The sequence below is a fragment of the Antennarius striatus genome, chromosome 2 (assembly GCF_040054535.1).
Source record: "Antennarius striatus isolate MH-2024 chromosome 2, ASM4005453v1, whole genome shotgun sequence".
NCBI lineage: Eukaryota > Metazoa > Chordata > Actinopteri > Lophiiformes > Antennariidae > Antennarius > Antennarius striatus.
In genome coordinates, this window is record NC_090777.1 from 4969500 (window position 1) to 4987250 (window position 17751).

At 41.8% G+C, this 17751-nt stretch overlaps 5 protein-coding genes across 5 annotated transcripts; 3 read left to right on the forward strand and 2 right to left on the reverse strand.

Annotated features, from left to right (window-relative positions):
• Nucleotides 1–6012: 6012 nt before the first annotated feature.
• On the forward strand, nt 6013–6425 carry LOC137588009 (histone H4). The gene has a single exon (XM_068304707.1). It carries the CDS (start codon nt 6021–6023, stop codon nt 6330–6332), a length of 312 nt encoding a protein of 103 aa, XP_068160808.1. The 5' UTR covers nt 6013–6020; the 3' UTR covers nt 6333–6425.
• A 4840-nt stretch (nt 6426–11265) lies between these two features.
• Nucleotides 11266–11727, reverse strand: LOC137587919 (histone H3). The gene has a single exon (XM_068304607.1). It carries the CDS (start codon nt 11725–11727, stop codon nt 11317–11319), a length of 411 nt encoding a protein of 136 aa, XP_068160708.1. The 3' UTR covers nt 11266–11316.
• Nucleotides 11728–11943: 216 nt separating this feature from the next.
• LOC137587932 (histone H2A) lies at nt 11944–12333 on the forward strand. Its single transcript, XM_068304625.1, has one exon. The coding sequence runs from the start codon at nt 11950–11952 to the stop codon at nt 12331–12333; it is 384 nt and encodes a 127-aa protein (XP_068160726.1). The 5' UTR covers nt 11944–11949.
• A 1868-nt stretch (nt 12334–14201) lies between these two features.
• Nucleotides 14202–14871, forward strand: LOC137587994 (histone H2B 1/2). The gene has a single exon (XM_068304684.1). It carries the CDS (start codon nt 14210–14212, stop codon nt 14582–14584), a length of 375 nt encoding a protein of 124 aa, XP_068160785.1. The 5' UTR covers nt 14202–14209; the 3' UTR covers nt 14585–14871.
• Nucleotides 14872–15957: 1086 nt separating this feature from the next.
• Nucleotides 15958–16584, reverse strand: LOC137587888 (histone H1-like). The gene has a single exon (XM_068304573.1). The coding sequence runs from the start codon at nt 16582–16584 to the stop codon at nt 15973–15975; it is 612 nt and encodes a 203-aa protein (XP_068160674.1). The 3' UTR covers nt 15958–15972.
• Nucleotides 16585–17751: the final 1167 nt, after the last annotated feature.

The window sequence follows — 17751 nt, forward strand, 5'->3', positions numbered from 1 at the left end:
GGGCCCAGGCTCTAGGCTACGTCGCCCTAGGCCTCCAGGCTCCCGGTTCCAGGTGGCAGGCTTCAGGCAGGACTCAGGCTCCAGGGCTCCATGATCCAGGATGCAGAGCCCCAGTCCTCCAGAGCACCGGGCAGGGCCCAGGCTCCGGGCACCCCGTTCCAGGACGCGGGCTTTAGGCAGTGGGCAGGAAGCAGGCCCAAGGGCTCCATGATTCAGCCTGCAGAGCCCAGGCTAGAAGAAGACCCCAGGCAAACAGGCTTTTTGAGGTCCGCTGGAGCCCGGTGGAGGGTCCCAGGTGTCCCTCCAGGGCTCCTATCCTCTAGGCCCCCAGGGCTCGCCCCACACTGCAGGGGAATCAGGCTAATAACTCTATTTGTCCTGAGCCTATTTGTTTTTTGTCTCTATACAGCACATTAAAATATCATTTACTTGCAAAGCTTTATTTATTGTCAACATTTCTGCTATTGTACTAGTGGTCAATCCAAAGCTACAATTTCAACATACTTAAAATGCAATAATTATTGCAAAATTAACTACATTTCAACATTCATTTTCACAAGTCCATTGCAAAGGAACTAAATTCACCTTTACAACATGTTTTTGGAGTCATCCACTTATTTTGTATTGTTTATGCATTGAGTTTCAGATGGTGGTTGAAATCAATCCACTGGATTTAAAGAAAGTTTCTTTAAGAAGTTTCACCTCTCATCCAAGAGGCTTCTTCAGTTCCAGTGGTGGTTGGTCTTGTCTCATTTTATTAACCCTGTAATGTGTGATCGGTGCTTTTCATATTCCAACGACCACTGTCTGGCTCCTGAACAGTTATTGAGTGCCAAAGGGTGGTTGTTGAAATGCGAGTTTCACAGAGCCTTTGTTTATTAATGGAAACCATTAGCATGAGGCTAACGGGTCTAAGATGGCGATAACATGTTTGCTGAAACAGGAAAGGTGAGACATCTTCAAGAAAAGTGAGACATCTTCAAGAAGCTCTCTTATAGTCCAGTGGACTAACTGAACTTTGGACGACCATGACTTTGATAAATGAGAACCTACACAGACATGTATTTGTGTATTTTACTGAAAAGTAGAACAAAACTTTTACGTGCACAGATGTGGTATTTCTTCACAACTAACCTTACCAATAAACGAACCCAAACAGGACACATCATGCTTTATTTCTCAAGAAGAATTGCAAAATATATAAAAGATTCAAGTTTGATTCACTGACAAGGGCTCAAGCTTTAATGTGTTAGGCTGTGCTGCATACATGCAGTCAAAGGAACAAATCAATATAAAAATTCACTGAATCAGAAAATATGACTAACTAATCCATAACTAATTTTTTGTCATTGTTTGGTCAATGTGAATTTCCTGAAGCAAACAAAGTAGTTGGAATTCTTCTTTAATTTTAAACAAAATTTGAGTGACATCTGGTAATACAAGTAAATATTTAAAGGATTCATTTGAGGCTACAAAGGGAAGAGGAGGGAATAAAGTGGTCCTTTCACACTTAAAACAGCAGAGTTCCTCCCGGTGCTTCAAAATAACTGCAGGTCAAACATACAGGTGTTGTGTAAAGTAAAGGACATGGACACTCTGCTGCCACCACATCTGTTGAGGCACTGGACACTCTGGGGACTTTGGAACTCCACTTCTATACTGACATGTATGTCTTAGGAATCAGATGGGGTGATTGTCCAGATGCACTGGAATTGAAGAAGGTATCTCTTCAGCATTGAAATGCTGACTCATATGAAACATATATGATGACGACTGGTGAACTGTGAGATTATTAGTGATTTAAAAGCAGAGCAACATAAAACAAAATCCTAAAATATCTGGATAGCAACAACAACAAAAAAAAAGACATGGTTGGTCTCAAAAACAGTCAACCACCAATAACTAAATTGTGGTGCTCCAGATTCATGTAGAGCAACAATGAAATTACTGGACTGTAAAGATGTGATCATGCAGTGTCTGGTGGGTAGCGGGAGATCTGGTGTCTCACAGATAAACTGTGTAGGTTTCAACATGTCTTGTGGGATGAAGCCATTCCTGAGACTATAGAAAGACACCAAAACATGGGGATTAGAATGAGTTTTAAATTACCAAATGTTAGGATGAGGGTCAGCCAGCGATTGCTAAGAATTTAATCAGAACTTTAACCCTCACTGTTTAAGTGAGTCCCTCCCTGCTGGTCGGAAAGAGCCACAGATGAACTAATCTTCACCAGCAGGGCCCCTGGAAAAAATAGGTGTGTATGTGCGTGTGTGTGTTTATGTGTTTGTGAATGACCTCCCTCAGATGACAAAATAACTATTTTAAAGTACAGTCTGTAATTTCTTTAAATAATGTTTAGACATTGACACATTTCAGTTTTTAACTCATAGAAAGTATCTTTCATTAAAAAGTTATTTTTTTGTGTTATGTATAAAGTACCGAATTTAATTTATTTAAAAAAAACGCTTGCACTAAAATATAATTACTTTTTGAAAAGTATTTTTTCTACATGTTTTTAAAAGTTGCCTTTTAAATGTGTGACTGTTGTTAAATTTTCTCGAGTCACATTTACTACTAAATCATAGCCAGCCGAACTCAATCTAACTCCTGTCGTGCTCTGCTGCCACCTTCTGGGAGTTATAGAACACAGCAGGCACCTTCTGACACAAATGATGAGTTTAAAACAACAAATGCGATTACAATGTCTAACGTTCTAGGACATATTCATCATTCAAGGTGAACTGAAATATCAAACCTGAGAACAATCAACCACACAGGATTAAATTGAATGTTGGTCTCCAGTTCTTCCTGTTTGTGCCAGCCTTCAAATTCAGCCAGCATGAAGAGAAGAACACAACAACAGGAAGCAGAGCAGTTTGTGCAGTGGTTGATATTTCAGGACCCTGGACAGCAGCCACTGGAGAACTGGGCCCAAAATAGAATAGAATAATTAACAAGAAAGAAGAAAATTAAGAAATATATTTATAATGAGCCAACAATACCCCCTAAAGATCAAATCCATCCACATGCAGCGCGTCATGAAGGATCTGATCACATTCTCGGGTTATCTATGGTTTGTTTGCATTAAGGAGAACTTGATTTGGTTCCTGTTGAAGTTCTTTAATGGGCAACAGACTTCAACGTGATTTAATTTCCTACATTGGTCTCTTTCACTTCATAGTAACAATTCAAACTGTCCTGAGATGATTTCCCTTCCGGTTCCTTTAACATGTCCTGTCTTCAAGTTATTTTATCCTCATCATTTGTTTATCACGACTTCAAATTCTGTGTTACTGTCATCGGTGGAACCGATTGCACACATCGTGTTCACCACGCGTGTCGAGCGACGTGGATTGAAAGGGTTAAAGGTTGTGACACAACTTCCAGCGAGCAGTCGATCCACTAGAGTTCCATTTACTGTAGAAAGTCATCATATAGGACAGAGAGGACCAGGAAGTAATGCTGAGAGTAAGGAAAAAAATGTTAAAAAACGGAAATAATTAAGCAAAAATAGTTAAGAAAATTAAAGGGCCTGTAATTTCTTAAAACAATGTTTGGCTCTAATGAAAGAATATAATCTAAGAAGGCACCATCAAACGTCTCAGAAACACACAAAGACATGATTGTTAATTGGAGGTTCATTTTTGTTCATGTGTCTGTTGTAAAGTGTTTTCATTTGAAATTACTGACAGAACCATAAGAGAATTATGCTTTTTCATTTAATCATTAAATAATATACACTCTTGGTTCACTAGGCTCTGTGCAATCATTTCAATATGTTTTAATAAACACTGGACCAGTCCGGCCCTAGACTTGAAACAAATTTGTTTTTTGGCCCTCTGTGTATTTGACTTTGTCTTCACTGTATTAAAGTTTCAGAAGATTCTGTCCATCATCCACCAAGAAATATCCTCTTTCTACTACAGTGTTGTTTATCCTCACATTTTCATTAGAATTTACTCTGAGAATAATAGAAAAAGTATTTCTGTCTTCTGAAATGAATCCGACCATCGGTTCGTCCTGAAACGGTGAGTCTTTCCTCGTAAATGTGCCGAAAAAGATTGAAGTCTTCAAGACTTCAGTGACAAATAGTGGACAACTGAAGCCATAGCAACCTGTAAAGATCACAACTGAAGAGCAGTCATTCTGACGTCACGAAGCGTCTCGTCAAAGACTTGAGTCTTAGTAGAACGTTTGCAGGTCTGATTCTGTTTGTCTCCAGCTTCTGCAGTCATCGATCAGGGAATGGAAATGATCAATGATGTTTGTGATGATTCAGGAGGTGTGTTTCTTCAGTAATGACTGATAGGCTGAACATCTCAGCTAAATTTGATTGGAGATGCGTTTTATTATAAGGTTTCAGCAGATTATGTACATCATCCACTAACAGCATGTATATTTACATTCACATTTATAACAGAAATATTCTAAGAAAATTATAAAAAATATTTCTGTTTAATCTAATGTTAAATAACAGTTTATAATAATAATAATAATAATAATAATAATAATAATAATAATAATAATAACAAGAACTAAGGCAGTCAGAGACTGCAACATCCTGCGACTTACCTGACATAGCTTTGACCTTTCAGGGTAGGTCAAAGCTATGATTTGATCTACCCTGATTGAATGTTTCACTCTACCTCATACAAACGTCTTATACATATGATCAGAATAAGACCTTTTTAAAAAATCATTTTTATACCTTCTTTAGATAGGTAAGTTTCTCTTCTTGATCAGCAGAAACAGCTAACTGAGCAGCTAGCTCGTACCCCAGAGAGAAAACTAACATCATTATAGACTCACATCCCTGTTGCTGTGATTTAAATATCAGGGTTTGATTACATTAACAGGGTTGTGTCTCCTCCAGTTTACTCAGACTTTGGAAACTATTTAGTAACCTTGACCAGCTGACTGGGAAAAGAAATACACTGGGGATAGAGACAGGGCAAAGAAAAGAGAGAGACAGAGAGAGTGGCAGAAGGGCCAGATCGAATTTGCAGTCATAATCGTGTAGTTGCTGAAGTGGGGGCAGGATTTCAAGGCCTTTGGATGAGACTGTATGAGAAATTATGAGGTATTATGATCCCTCATGAGACCTTATGAGATATTAGACCTGATGAGATGTTATAAGACCTTATGAGACATCATAAGACATTAACTTATGAGACACAAGATGTTATAAGACCTTATGTGACATTATGAGACTTCACGAGAGGGCCTTACTATCACAGTAGCCTCAATCTACTGTATGTCCTGTCTCTTATGCTGGACATGACTTAGCTACAGATGTATCTGACATGTATTTTAATTACTTTTACATGTTGTGAAAACATTTATGAATTTTACGTACTGAATTATTTCCTTTTATTTCCTTTCAGCAAATCCCGTTTAGGGCAGAATATCCAGAATCTATCTCCAGCTCTCCATCCAGGACTTCAATGTAATCAGACAATAAGGTTATTGAGTAATGGAAGTTAGTGTAAGCACAGAATGGAAAAGGCTGTTAATGCATATTTTGCTGCAGGTGAAAACATTATGGAACATTATGTTTTCTCTGAGGCCTCAGTGTGGAGACGAAGAGAAGAGAAGACAAAGACGAGAGAATGATTACGTGACTGAAGTGTGAGCAGCTCTTCATCACCAGAACACACGGAGCTTTGGGTTCTTCTGTCGGGTTCTACTTGGTTCCATTTACTGTAGAAAGTCACCATATAGGACAGAGAGGACCAGAAGGTAATGCTGAGAGTAAAGAAGAAAGAAATGTTTAAAAAAATGAAATAATGAAATAAAAACATTAAAGAAAATAATTGAATGGTATAATAAAACAGACAAAATAAAGAATTTTCTGTCCCTCCAAAGAGACCACTGCTCTATTTTCTCCACCCTATTGACCTTGTGGTTCCGGTCAGGAGAGAAGTAGCCCCGCCTCTGTCCTCTATCACGTCCGCAGACGAGACATATACATCTGTGAGAACCAACAGCTCCTCATTCAGTCCAGAACTTGTGATCTGAAGATGAGTGGAAGAGGAAAGGGAGGAAAAGGACTCGGGAAAGGAGGCGCCAAGCGTCACCGGAAAGTTCTCCGTGATAACATCCAGGGAATCACCAAGCCCGCTATCCGCCGCCTGGCTCGCCGTGGTGGAGTGAAGCGGATCTCCGGTCTGATCTACGAGGAGACCCGCGGTGTGTTGAAGGTGTTCCTGGAGAACGTGATCCGTGATGCCGTCACGTACACCGAGCACGCCAAGAGAAAGACCGTCACCGCCATGGATGTGGTGTATGCTCTGAAGAGGCAGGGACGCACCCTGTACGGCTTCGGGGGCTAGACCACTAGTGACGTCATCAACCAAAGGTCCTTTTCAGGACCAGCACTGTTCAAAGAGTCCAGTTCTGTCTATAAATAATGCTGATGGTGCATTAAAAAGACTAGATTGAACAAGTGGTTGATTTCAGTTACAATCTGCAGCACTAAACTTAGTGTTGATAAATCATTATCAATACATGGTTACATAAAGTCTCTGTTCAGACTAAATCTGATTTTTAGTCCATTCAGAATGAGGTTCCATATCGTGTTGTCTCAACAGTCCCATTAGGATTTCTGCGGGACGGATTGAAACTACATTCGAGAGGAAGTTTCGTGTCGGATAGGGACAGAGGCGTCTGAACAACTCCTAATACCCCAGTTGGACAGGACAGCCCGCGTCAGCATGTTTGGAACGCGCCAAAAGAAAGAAGGGTGCGCGTTACAGAGCGCTAAAACACGGAAGAAGAAATTGTCCATCTTTGGTGTGTGTGTGTGTGTGTTCTCTCCACCTCTACCAGACAGTGATATCGCCAATCCGCTAAGGCAGGGGTTCTAAACCTGGTTTCGATCGAACCCTAGGGGTTCGGTGAGTCGCTCTCAGGGGTTCGGCAGAGACGGAGGTCAGACAAAACACCCGACACGATGTTTTGTCTTGACACGATGTGTCGGACTCGGGTGTTTTTGACGTATCATCGGATGTTTTGTCGACATCTGATTGTTTTCTTAATATTTCAATTCACAGTAACTGAGTTGAGCAAAAAAAAGAAAGTGGTCGGATGAATGTGTGCATCGTGAATTTACATGTATGTACTGTATAACGGAACGTGATGGAAGTCAGCATTCTGCATGGTTTGCAATATCAAGTTGAGCGAAAATAAAGGAACACTCTCTGCATGGTAAACAAAAGAAACCGACTTTGCTGTGAAAATGACGTCAGAGTAGCACTGGACAAGGTGAAGCCACGCATATCTGAACTGGTCTCTCAACAACAACAGCAGAAGTCACACTGATTTGCAGGTAGGTCATTTCATGTGAGTTCTTGCACTGTGTTGGTTCTGTTCTTTGAAAAAGGTGACATTAATGCACATTTCAAAAACATTGCTTATGTTAAAATAGTATTTCAATTAATATTACACCAAAACTTTTACACAATTTCCAACTGAATTTATGATCTGAAATTACTCGCCAGAATTTAGTTTCATATACTCATCTAATTTTAACTCCATTTAGTGTTCGTTGAATTTTGCGATTTGCCATGACACCACCAAACACCACTTTATAAATATTTTTATTTAATGATAATGAATTGCATTCTTTAACGTGATCAATTCCTTTTCTGTTTGTTGTTGTAAACAATCTTTTCATGTCTGAATTTTTAGTGGATTTTTAAAAAATGCTATCATCCAAAAATGTATTCAATGTCAACTTACTAAATAAAACTCTTTGGTCTGATCCCGTTTGGGGTCGCCAGAGCCTTGTCATCCATTTTTCATATATGAATATGAATGCTCATATTTGTTTGGCAAAGTTTTTTGTAGCCTGATGCCCTTCCTGCAGCAACACTGCATTTATCCAGGCTTGGGACCAGCCTACACTTGACACAGGCTTGCGCCCCCGTAGGGCTGCAGATGGTGGGCATTGAACCCAGAGCAGCATACATGTCAAGAATCAATCAATCAATCAATCAACTTTTATTTATATAGCGAACAATATAGCCAATAATGCCCTCCAGAACAAGCATAAGCGATGGTGGCGGGGAAAAACTTCCTCACTAAGGAAGAAACTCCGGGCAGGACCCAGGTTCTGGAGGGCGGTCATCCGCTTTGACCTGTTGGTTGGGAAAAAGAAATACACTTGGGACAGAGATAGGTCAAGTAAAAGAGAGAGAGAGAGAGAGAGAGAGAGAGAGAGAGAGAGAGGCAGATAGGCCAGATTAAGTTTAATGTCCATAGTGAGTTGTTGCTGAATTGGGGGCGGGATTTCCATCCCTTTGGATTGCCTGTGTTCCATGCGTGTTCCCCACCTGTCGAACAGAAGCACAAATACAGTGGCAGTATTGTGTACACATAGAGTGTGATTTAACAGTAGTAATTTTTTTTTGCCTGTTTATTCACAGGCAAAATGCCAAACACTTCAACGTCATGCCAAGTGATATTTTACCATCCAGTAGATGTCGTACTAGAGCAAATGAAGCCTCGTGAAGCTTCAAACCGCAGTGAACTGATTGGAATGAAAAGCTTCAATGCTTCATGGGGCTTCATCTACCCATCACTAACTATACATGGACTTCCCAGTTAACATAATTTTAGAGTGTCATAACTGTTCCAACAATTTTCATGTTTTTGAGCAGAGTCCAAACAGCAGGAATGACACAGAAAACAGCAACAATTTCTGAGTGAAACTAGCTGGCTAGCACAGTCTGTCCAGGTATGGTTTCCATTTGGAATGACACAATCGATGTAGTGTCCAAAATGGTCCTCAGGCATTTGACAAAACTGGTCTTTTAGTAACTACATACAGTTCTGTTCATGTAGTCAGCGAACAGAACTATCACTTTTCTAAAATTTATTTTTTTCACTTGCTCTTTCGACAGGTGCCTTTTCTTTTAACATTAGCTCCTTTCTCACAATTAGTTACCTTTCCTTCTCCAGTCAGCCTGCTAACATTCATCTATGGCTTTGCAATGCCCGCCCAGCGCAATCCATAATTTGCCAACACAAAGTCATTACGTTACCACGTTGATTTTTGACTATACTGGGTGTGCTTGATTTATAATACCAATACATTTATTTTCATGTGTTTGGTATGAAGTCTGATATTATTGTTCTATATGTGTCTGTATGTCTGTCTGTTCATCTACACAGCACACGAGTGACATGTGACCACACTGTGCTTTTTCAAATGAATTTAGCACATTTCACACAGGTCATGCTCATGTTCATATCATCAGATGGCCTGCAGACCTGGCACCTCTTCCTCTTTCCTTTTCCCCAAGAAAATAACATCACACACTGGTGTACAGTAGTAAATTCTAATAGCCTAGAAAGATAGAGAAAGAGAAGTGACAGAAGCTCCAGAGTATCTCCCTCTAACGAGAGACACGGGGAAAAATAACCTCAGCAGCCCAGGCCTATAGCAGCATATCTATTGGAGTGTGTGTCATTTATAATTGTAGGCTCAATCAAAGAGGAGGGTTTTTAGTCAACTCTTAAATAAGCTAAGGGTGTCTGCCCCCCAGACGGAGGCTGGGGGAACGTTCCAGAGTAAACGGGCCAGATAGCTGAAGCTTCTGCCTCCTGTTCTACTCTTAAAGATCCGACGGGTCAGCAGAAATCCTGCATGCTCGGATCGAAGGGCCGTGGGAGGTTGATACACTTCAATGAGATTTTCAATGTAAGACAAAGCCCTACAGTGAAGAGCTTTATATGTAATCATAAGGACTTGCATTGTACTGAATTGTATTCTAAAATTTATCGGCAGCCAGTGTAGGGATGCCAGGACAGGAGAGGTGTGCTCTCTCCTCCTAGTTCGAGTCAGTAAGCGGGCAGCTGCATTCTGAACTAATTACAGAGTCCAAACGGAGGAGCTTGAACAGTCCGACAATAAGGAATTGCAGTAATCCAATCTAGAAGTAACAAAAGCATGAATGATTTTTTTCTGCGCCTTTAAAGGATAAGAAATTCCTTACTTAAGCAATGTTTCGTAAGTGAAAAAAGGCTATCCGAGACAGTCTTAATATGTGAGTCAAAGGACAGGTCTTGATCAAAAATCACTCCCAAATTTCTGAGTTCATTAGTGGAGGACAGAACAATGCTATCTAAGTGGAGTTAGAGAAATCATCTTGAAGATGCTTAGGCCCAATAATAATGTCTTCAGTTTTGTTACTGTTCAACATTAAGAAATTGTGCAGCATCCAGGATTTAATATCTCTGAGGCAGGTTTCCAATTTAATTAGCTGGTCAGATTCATTTGTTTTAATTGATAAATATAATTGCGTATCGTCTGCATATCAATGAAAGTTAATGTTATGTTTCCATATAATATTTCCCAATGGTAGCATAAATTAAAATGAATTGGACCCAGAACAGATCCTTGAGGTACTCCACAAACGAGTCCCTTGATCTGAAGATTTTTTATTGACATAGACAAACTGAAATTGGTCAGATAGATATGACCTAAACCCGTCCCGTGCAGAGTTTATAATCCCAACTTCCTCTTCCAATCTCCTTGAAAGAATAGACTCAGGTGTAATAAGACTAGAACAGATATCTGATGCTATTAACAGGTCATTTGTGACCCTTAGCAGTGCAGTGTCCGTACTGTAGTTCGTCCTAAAACCTGACTGAAAATCCTCCACAGATTGTTCTCTAACAGGTGGTCATTTAGCTGTTTAGCAGCTACGTTCTCTAGGATCTCAGACAGGAATGGCAGGTTAGAGATCAGCCTGTAATTTGAGAGGATGCCAGCGTCTAGGTTTGAAAAGTTACCACTTTGAAAGATTGCAGTACATAACCTATTTTTATGGATTTATCAATTATGGATAGTATAGGTTTATTTATTAATGGCATGAGCTAAGAGAACGAGCTCTAGTAAGAGCTCTGGTAAGAATGAGCTCCGTCACCGAGCTACACCCCAAGCTGAAATGTCAACTTATTGAATACCGAACCAATAACATTCAAATAAAGTTTCAATAACTTTAGTCCAATACTGAACCTTGTGTAACTCCACAATTTATTTTTCCAATCTGACACAATATCATTAGAGCCTCTGATCTAGTTTAGTGGTTAATGTTGTCCTTGAGATTCCAGCTGCAAAAGCTGTAGTAGCTTTCATTATTTCAAACCACAGACGGATGATTGTGTCAAGATACGTCCTAAAATAAGACACCTACATTCTCTTAACGTGTAAAAGGGCTAAAATCTGTCGAACACAGGAGAAGCTCTCATTACTGGATGAAGAGGCTCTGAAAAGAGCCGTTGGGGTGTCAGTGGGGCTGTGACGTCAGTCTAAGCCCTCTCCCCGCGGATGCGGCGGGCCAGCTGGATGTCTTTGGGCATGATGGTCACCCTCTTGGCGTGGATGGCGCACAGGTTGGTGTCCTCGAACAGGCCCACCAGGTAAGCCTCGCTGGCCTCCTGCAGAGCCATGACAGCGGAGCTCTGGAAGCGCAGGTCGGTCTTGAAGTCCTGAGCGATCTCTCTCACCAGACGCTGGAAGGGCAGCTTCCGGATCAGCAGCTCGGTCGACTTCTGGTAGCGACGGATCTCTCTCAGAGCCACGGTACCGGGCCTGTAACGGTGAGGCTTCTTCACGCCGCCGGTGGCCGGAGCGCTCTTCCGAGCTGCTTTGGTGGCCAGCTGCTTTCTGGGGGCTTTGCCTCCAGTAGACTTACGAGCGGTCTGCTTGGTTCTCGCCATCGGTTCTTGCTTGTCTCCACAGGAACACAAGAATGCTGCAGAGACAGGAGAGCCGCTGCTCTTAAAGGGTCCGAGGGCGACCACTGGTTGGTGGGGGGCTCCTCCTGGAGCTCAGCTCCGCCCTTTCCGGCGGGGAGAGTGGCGCGCTCTGCTCCATATAAGTGAAGGTGGGGGTCTGAGCCCCATTTTCTGTGAGCTACATCTCTAGGAAAGCAGTCGAACATGAGCGGACGTGGTAAAACCGGCGGTAAAGCCAGAGCTAAGGCCAAGACCCGCTCCTCTCGTGCCGGGCTCCAGTTCCCGGTCGGCCGTGTTCACCGGCTGCTGCGTAAAGGGAACTATGCGCAGCGCGTCGGTGCCGGCGCCCCCGTCTACCTGGCGGCTGTGCTGGAGTACCTGACCGCTGAGATCCTGGAGCTGGCTGGAAACGCTGCCCGTGACAACAAGAAGACTCGGATCATCCCCCGTCACCTGCAGCTGGCTGTCCGCAACGACGAGGAGCTCAACAAGCTGCTGGGCGGGGTGACCATCGCTCAGGGCGGCGTGCTGCCCAACATCCAGGCCGTCCTGCTGCCCAAGAAGACCGAGAAGGCTGCCAAGAAGTGAACTGCTGGAGCCTACAAGCGGCAACACAACGGCTCTTTTCAGAGCCACACAAGGCTGACAGACAGACACGTTTTTCCTCCTCGTTTCACCATCAAAAATCATGAACCCAATTCAAACAAGTTCTGAAACTGCTCAGTCTTCAGGGTTGAACATTTCACCACTAGAATTTGATCAGATTATTGAAACCCTACTGACTACTTTAATATGTACAGGATGTGTTCATTTCAGGATGTGACTCATTTCAGTGGCTTTGATACACTTAATTCGAATACAATTTATTTTCAACACTTTCTGACAAGTGTGTAAAAAGCCTCTGACTAATTCTAAAACAAGCAGGCTACATGACTAGTAAAGGATTACAATCATTTAGACTTTAGAAATCTGGAGTCAAAATTCCTCAGACATTGAGGGACTGCAGACTATTTTCAAAAAAATTGAAAGGTAAAATAAGCATAGTGTAAAATGATGATGGAATACAATTTATTTTCATTTGTTTCTAATAGAAGTTTGTAAAAACATTTGAAGAAATTCTAAAAGAAACAAGCAGGTTTCATGACATTAGTCACAGATTACATTAACTTAAATTGTTCAGAAATTTAGTCAAATAAAAAACTTTTCAGACATTGAGGGAATTAAGAAGGAAACAACTTTGTCAATAGAATTAAAACAACCAGGAAACAACCTGTTCATGTGGTTTAAAGTCTTCTTTTTTAATTGGAATTATTTTTACAAAGGTTGAAGGATTCTCAAGACTCGTGTGTCCTGCTCTATTATTATTTGTGTAAAATCATTTTAACCTTTACTTTAAAAAAGAATACACCTTTAGGAGGAGATACTTTATGATGTAGTTGAAAACTGATGAACTGTTATTTAATTGGCAAATTACATTTTAGTTCACAAGTTATTTTTTAATTTCAAAATTACCCTTTAAAGCTGACTGACTTTTACTAACAGGCTCCATATTTTAAAAGTTCTCTAATCTTAAGAGGATGTTAACATCACTTCAGCTTCTGATGATTCTGAGCGTGAACCAGATCAGAAATTAGTCTCCCTGTTCCTCCAGCAAAGACACACATGGAACATCTTCAACCAACCTAAAACAAGTCCAGTTGGGTTTTGTTTTTTGATTGGTTTATTTGAAAGGGGACAATGCATTTCCATTAAACACATGATTACACATGGTTAAAAAAGCCAGAATTAGCCAGAAGGCTAGTTTTCATCTGTATTCCCCTGGCCATGATGTATAAAAAGCAGCAAAGTAGTAAAATACATCTAAAATATAGTGAAAATGTACATTTTCAAACACTTATTGTACAATTAAAAGATACATAACATTATCAACATAACATTCTTATTTATATCACACTGATTGTGTGTCTTTATATGATATATGTTCATAAAAGATAGTTCCAATGAATAATTTTAGTTTTATCTGTATGGGTCAGTTAGAACTTGAATTTAAGACGTATTCCATTTTAATTTATCAACATCACCCAATGAAAAATAATGATATTTTTTTAGGCTTCTAAAAACCATGTTATGTAAACTATTACACTGGATATGTCACTTTTTCTAACATGAATACAAACCAGTTCAAAAGAGAATAACAGCAGTTTGTGTGTTTTCATTAAAGGTTCTTGTTTGAACTTTATTGTCGTTAGAATTGTGTTTCTGGTCTGTTTGTCTCCAGACTGCAGCTTCAGCAAAGACGAATCAAGACCCCGACCCAAAGAGAGACGGAGACCCCCTCTAACCCCGTGATCAGCTCCACCAATCACAGGAAGGAGACCACACAGTCTGCTTTGAATGGAGTCTGTACAAAGAGAGTCACTGTGGTGCGTCGGGGTACATTTCTGTGTGACCAGAAAGAAGAAGAATGCCTGAACCAGCGAAGTCAGCGCCCAAGAAGGGCTCGAAGAAAGCCGTGAGCAAGACCGCCAGCAAGAGCGGCAAGAAGAGGAGGAGGACCAGGAAGGAGAGCTACGCCATCTACGTGTACAAGGTGCTGAAGCAGGTGCACCCAGACACCGGGATCTCGTCTAAGGCCATGGGCATCATGAACTCGTTTGTGAACGACATCTTTGAACGCATCGCCGGTGAGGCCTCTCGTCTGGCTCACTACAACAAGCGCTCCACCATCACCTCCAGGGAGATCCAGACCGCCGTGCGTCTCCTGCTGCCCGGGGAGCTGGCCAAGCACGCCGTGTCTGAGGGCACCAAGGCCGTGACCAAGTATACCAGCTCCAAGTAGACCTCCTCCTGCTGACCCCCCAGCCCAACGGCTCTTCTAAGAGCCACCACCTCCTCAGGAGAGCTGATCCGATCTGTCAATAGACGCGGGTTTCTGTTCTGTGGTCTGATGGACCAACTTATTGTAATCAGGTTATAACTAGACATTAAATACTACGGTGTTAGATGTCAGAACGAGATGAGCAGTTCAATTCAACTCACGTTACATGGTGCTAAATTTAAAAGCGTATATGGAACTAAACTGTTGGGGGTGATTTTAGATCAATTCGTTTTAAAGCCACAAACAAAATATAGTAGACAACGTTTCAAAGTGTGCTTTTATTTTAATATTTAGTTATTTCCAAAAAAGCAATTTCAAAACTAGAAATGTGTGTACATATACGTATTTCTTATGGTCATAATATATGGTCATATTATGTTGACGTTTGGGAAAAATACACAAATAAAACTTCAGAACATGAAAACAATAGTTTTTAGAGTCCAGCATTTTCAAAGTGTTAGATACTGTATCCTTAAAAACCTCAGAAATACTATTTTCAATTAAAGACAAAATTTAGAGGGTTGAGCGTCTTTGAAAGAATTACTTGGAACTACTGTTGGAACACATTCGTGTTTTATGTTTAGGAGTTATTTCACAGAATGGATTCAGTGATAATTTGTGTTGGTCTGTTGATTCTCAGAACACATGTTAACATAGAATAACTAAGGATTATAATGTAAAATGACTGATGTGAAATGACTAAGAACAAGAATGTAGAATGAATCTTTTTATCTATTTCTGTATTGGTGATATTGTGGGTAATTTAATGGATTGTACAGGATGGAATAATATCAAACGGCTTCAACTGATTCCTTTTTTGATCTTTTTTTTGTATATTTCACAATCCTTTGTCAGCTGAATAAAACACAAATTTTTTACAGCAGATTTATCTGAAAGAAACTATTAAAGTCATGAGACTGAACTTTATGAACATCACAAGTACAATGTTGGGTTGTGAGAAATTAAGTTATTATCTACACTTTGTACTTGTTGAATCACTTTAATTTCATATATTTCTTCAACAATAAATTCAATGAAAACTTGTTAACACAGAAATTATTCATTGTCTTGAATAAAGTAAATTGAATGCAAATGCAGAATCCCTGAAGGAAACATGTGGTCAGCTGCTGATGGTGAATGAGTGTAACGTTAGTGAATGAAGTGAGTTTGTAGCTCAGCAGTAGTGATGTGGTTGTTCAGCAGTGATGGTGGTGTGGTGTGAGGAAGAGTTGATGTGATGATGATGATGATTAGAATGCTTTTTTTTTTGAGGAAAGCTCTTTCATGTGGACATGGGGGCTCTAAAAAGAGCCTTTAGTCAGACGTGTGTTGATCACAATGATGACAGCTCACTTCTTCTTGGCTGCTGCCTTCTTGACTTTGGGCTTAGCAACCTTCTTGACTGCTTTCTTGGCTGCGGGGGCCTTGGTCTTCTTGGCCACTTTCTTGGGGCTCTTGGTGGCCTTCTTGGGGCTCTTGGCTGCAGCTTTCTTGGCGGCTGCAGGTTTCTTGGCCTTCTTGGGGGACTTCTTAGCGGCTGCCGGCTTCTTGGCTGCCGCCGCCTTGGGCTTTTTAGCCGCTGCCGGTTTCTTGGCTGCGGGCTTCTTGGCTTTAGACGCCACTTTCTTGACGGGCTTCTTGGCCTTGGGTTCGGCTGCTTTCTTGTTCATCTTGAAGGAGCCCGACGCCCCGGTGCCCTTGGTCTGGACCAGAGTCCCTTTGGCCACCAGAGCCTTGATGGCCATGTTGACCCGCGCCTTTTTCTTGTCCACATCGTAGCCGCCGGCAGACAAAGCCTTCTTCAGGGCAGCGGCTGACACGCCGCTCCGCTCCTTGGACGCGGCCACTGCTTTCAGGATCAGCTCGCTGACGCTGGGGCCAGACTTAGCCGGTCTGGGGGCCTTCTTCTTGGCTGCTTTGGCCGGGGCCGCGGCTGCTGCTGCTGGAGCTTCTTCTGCCATCGTTTTCTCTGTTTCGTTCCTCCGGACTCCGATTCTCGTCGCTGAAACGACTGCTGTCGAATCCGGAGCTGGAGGCGGGCCTTAAACGCACCATGAGAACCGTGGAGACTCAGCCCAGCTCAGCGGCTCCTCTGTCCGGCGTGAACGTGGGCTCACTTGTGTTTTCTGTCACAGATAAAACACTCCAAAGTCCCCGTGGGACGCGTCCTGAAGGCTGGCCGTGAAGGGAGAGGACCGCGGACTAGAACCTCTTCATCCTGAACTCGTGGAGAACTCTGAGACTCTCTGGCTTGAGTTCAGGGAGCCTCCACACCTCACGAGTCCACCGCCGTGTCCCGCCAGTCTCCGTGACTTTTCCCACTCGTTAACGTGATGAAATGTTTCCGATGCATCGGAGCTCCATCAAACTCCGTTTTCCAGCGACTCCACATCTTTGCTCAGAGAATCAAAGTGACAGCAGTTGTCGGCTGAGGATCACTTTGGACTCAAGTCAAGTTGTTGTGGAGCAGCAAACACACTGATGGTGACCGAGGCTCGGGGACCGTGGAGCCAGACTTCCTGTCACAGCTGTGGACTGTGGACATTTCTGCTGCTGGCAGCTCGTTTGGACACAAATCAGCTGTTCATAGTGACACTGATGTGACAAAGTGGAGTTTCCATCTCTGCTCACCAACAACCTGAAACTGTGGGTCCCGTTTTCACAGCCTGTCGTCGAATCTGTTTCCATGACAACCGTACACTACCTGCTATTGAACCTATGATGTGGAGGGGAAAAGATTGGAGCACAAACTAAGAGTGGAACTAGCTTTGAGCTCAGAAAAACAGATGAATATATTTGACATCTGTGAGTCACATCATCACAATAGTCACTAGAACACATGATAGAACATTGTCCACATGTTGAACATTCTGTTCACACGTGTCCCTGTTTGCTACACCACTGTAATTCATTTCCACATGAGCTGTGTCATTTGTAGAGAAGAAATAAAGGAATATTTTTGATGAGGCAACAAGACATTATGATGTAATTTTCTGAATGGGGGGGTTCTTTAACTCCCTGATTTACACCACACATTCTGAATAAAAGAAAACCATCTAATACATTTTAAACCCAGTCCTCAACACAACTAGAAAAGTTTTTAGGTTTCAAGTACATGCATTTATTTA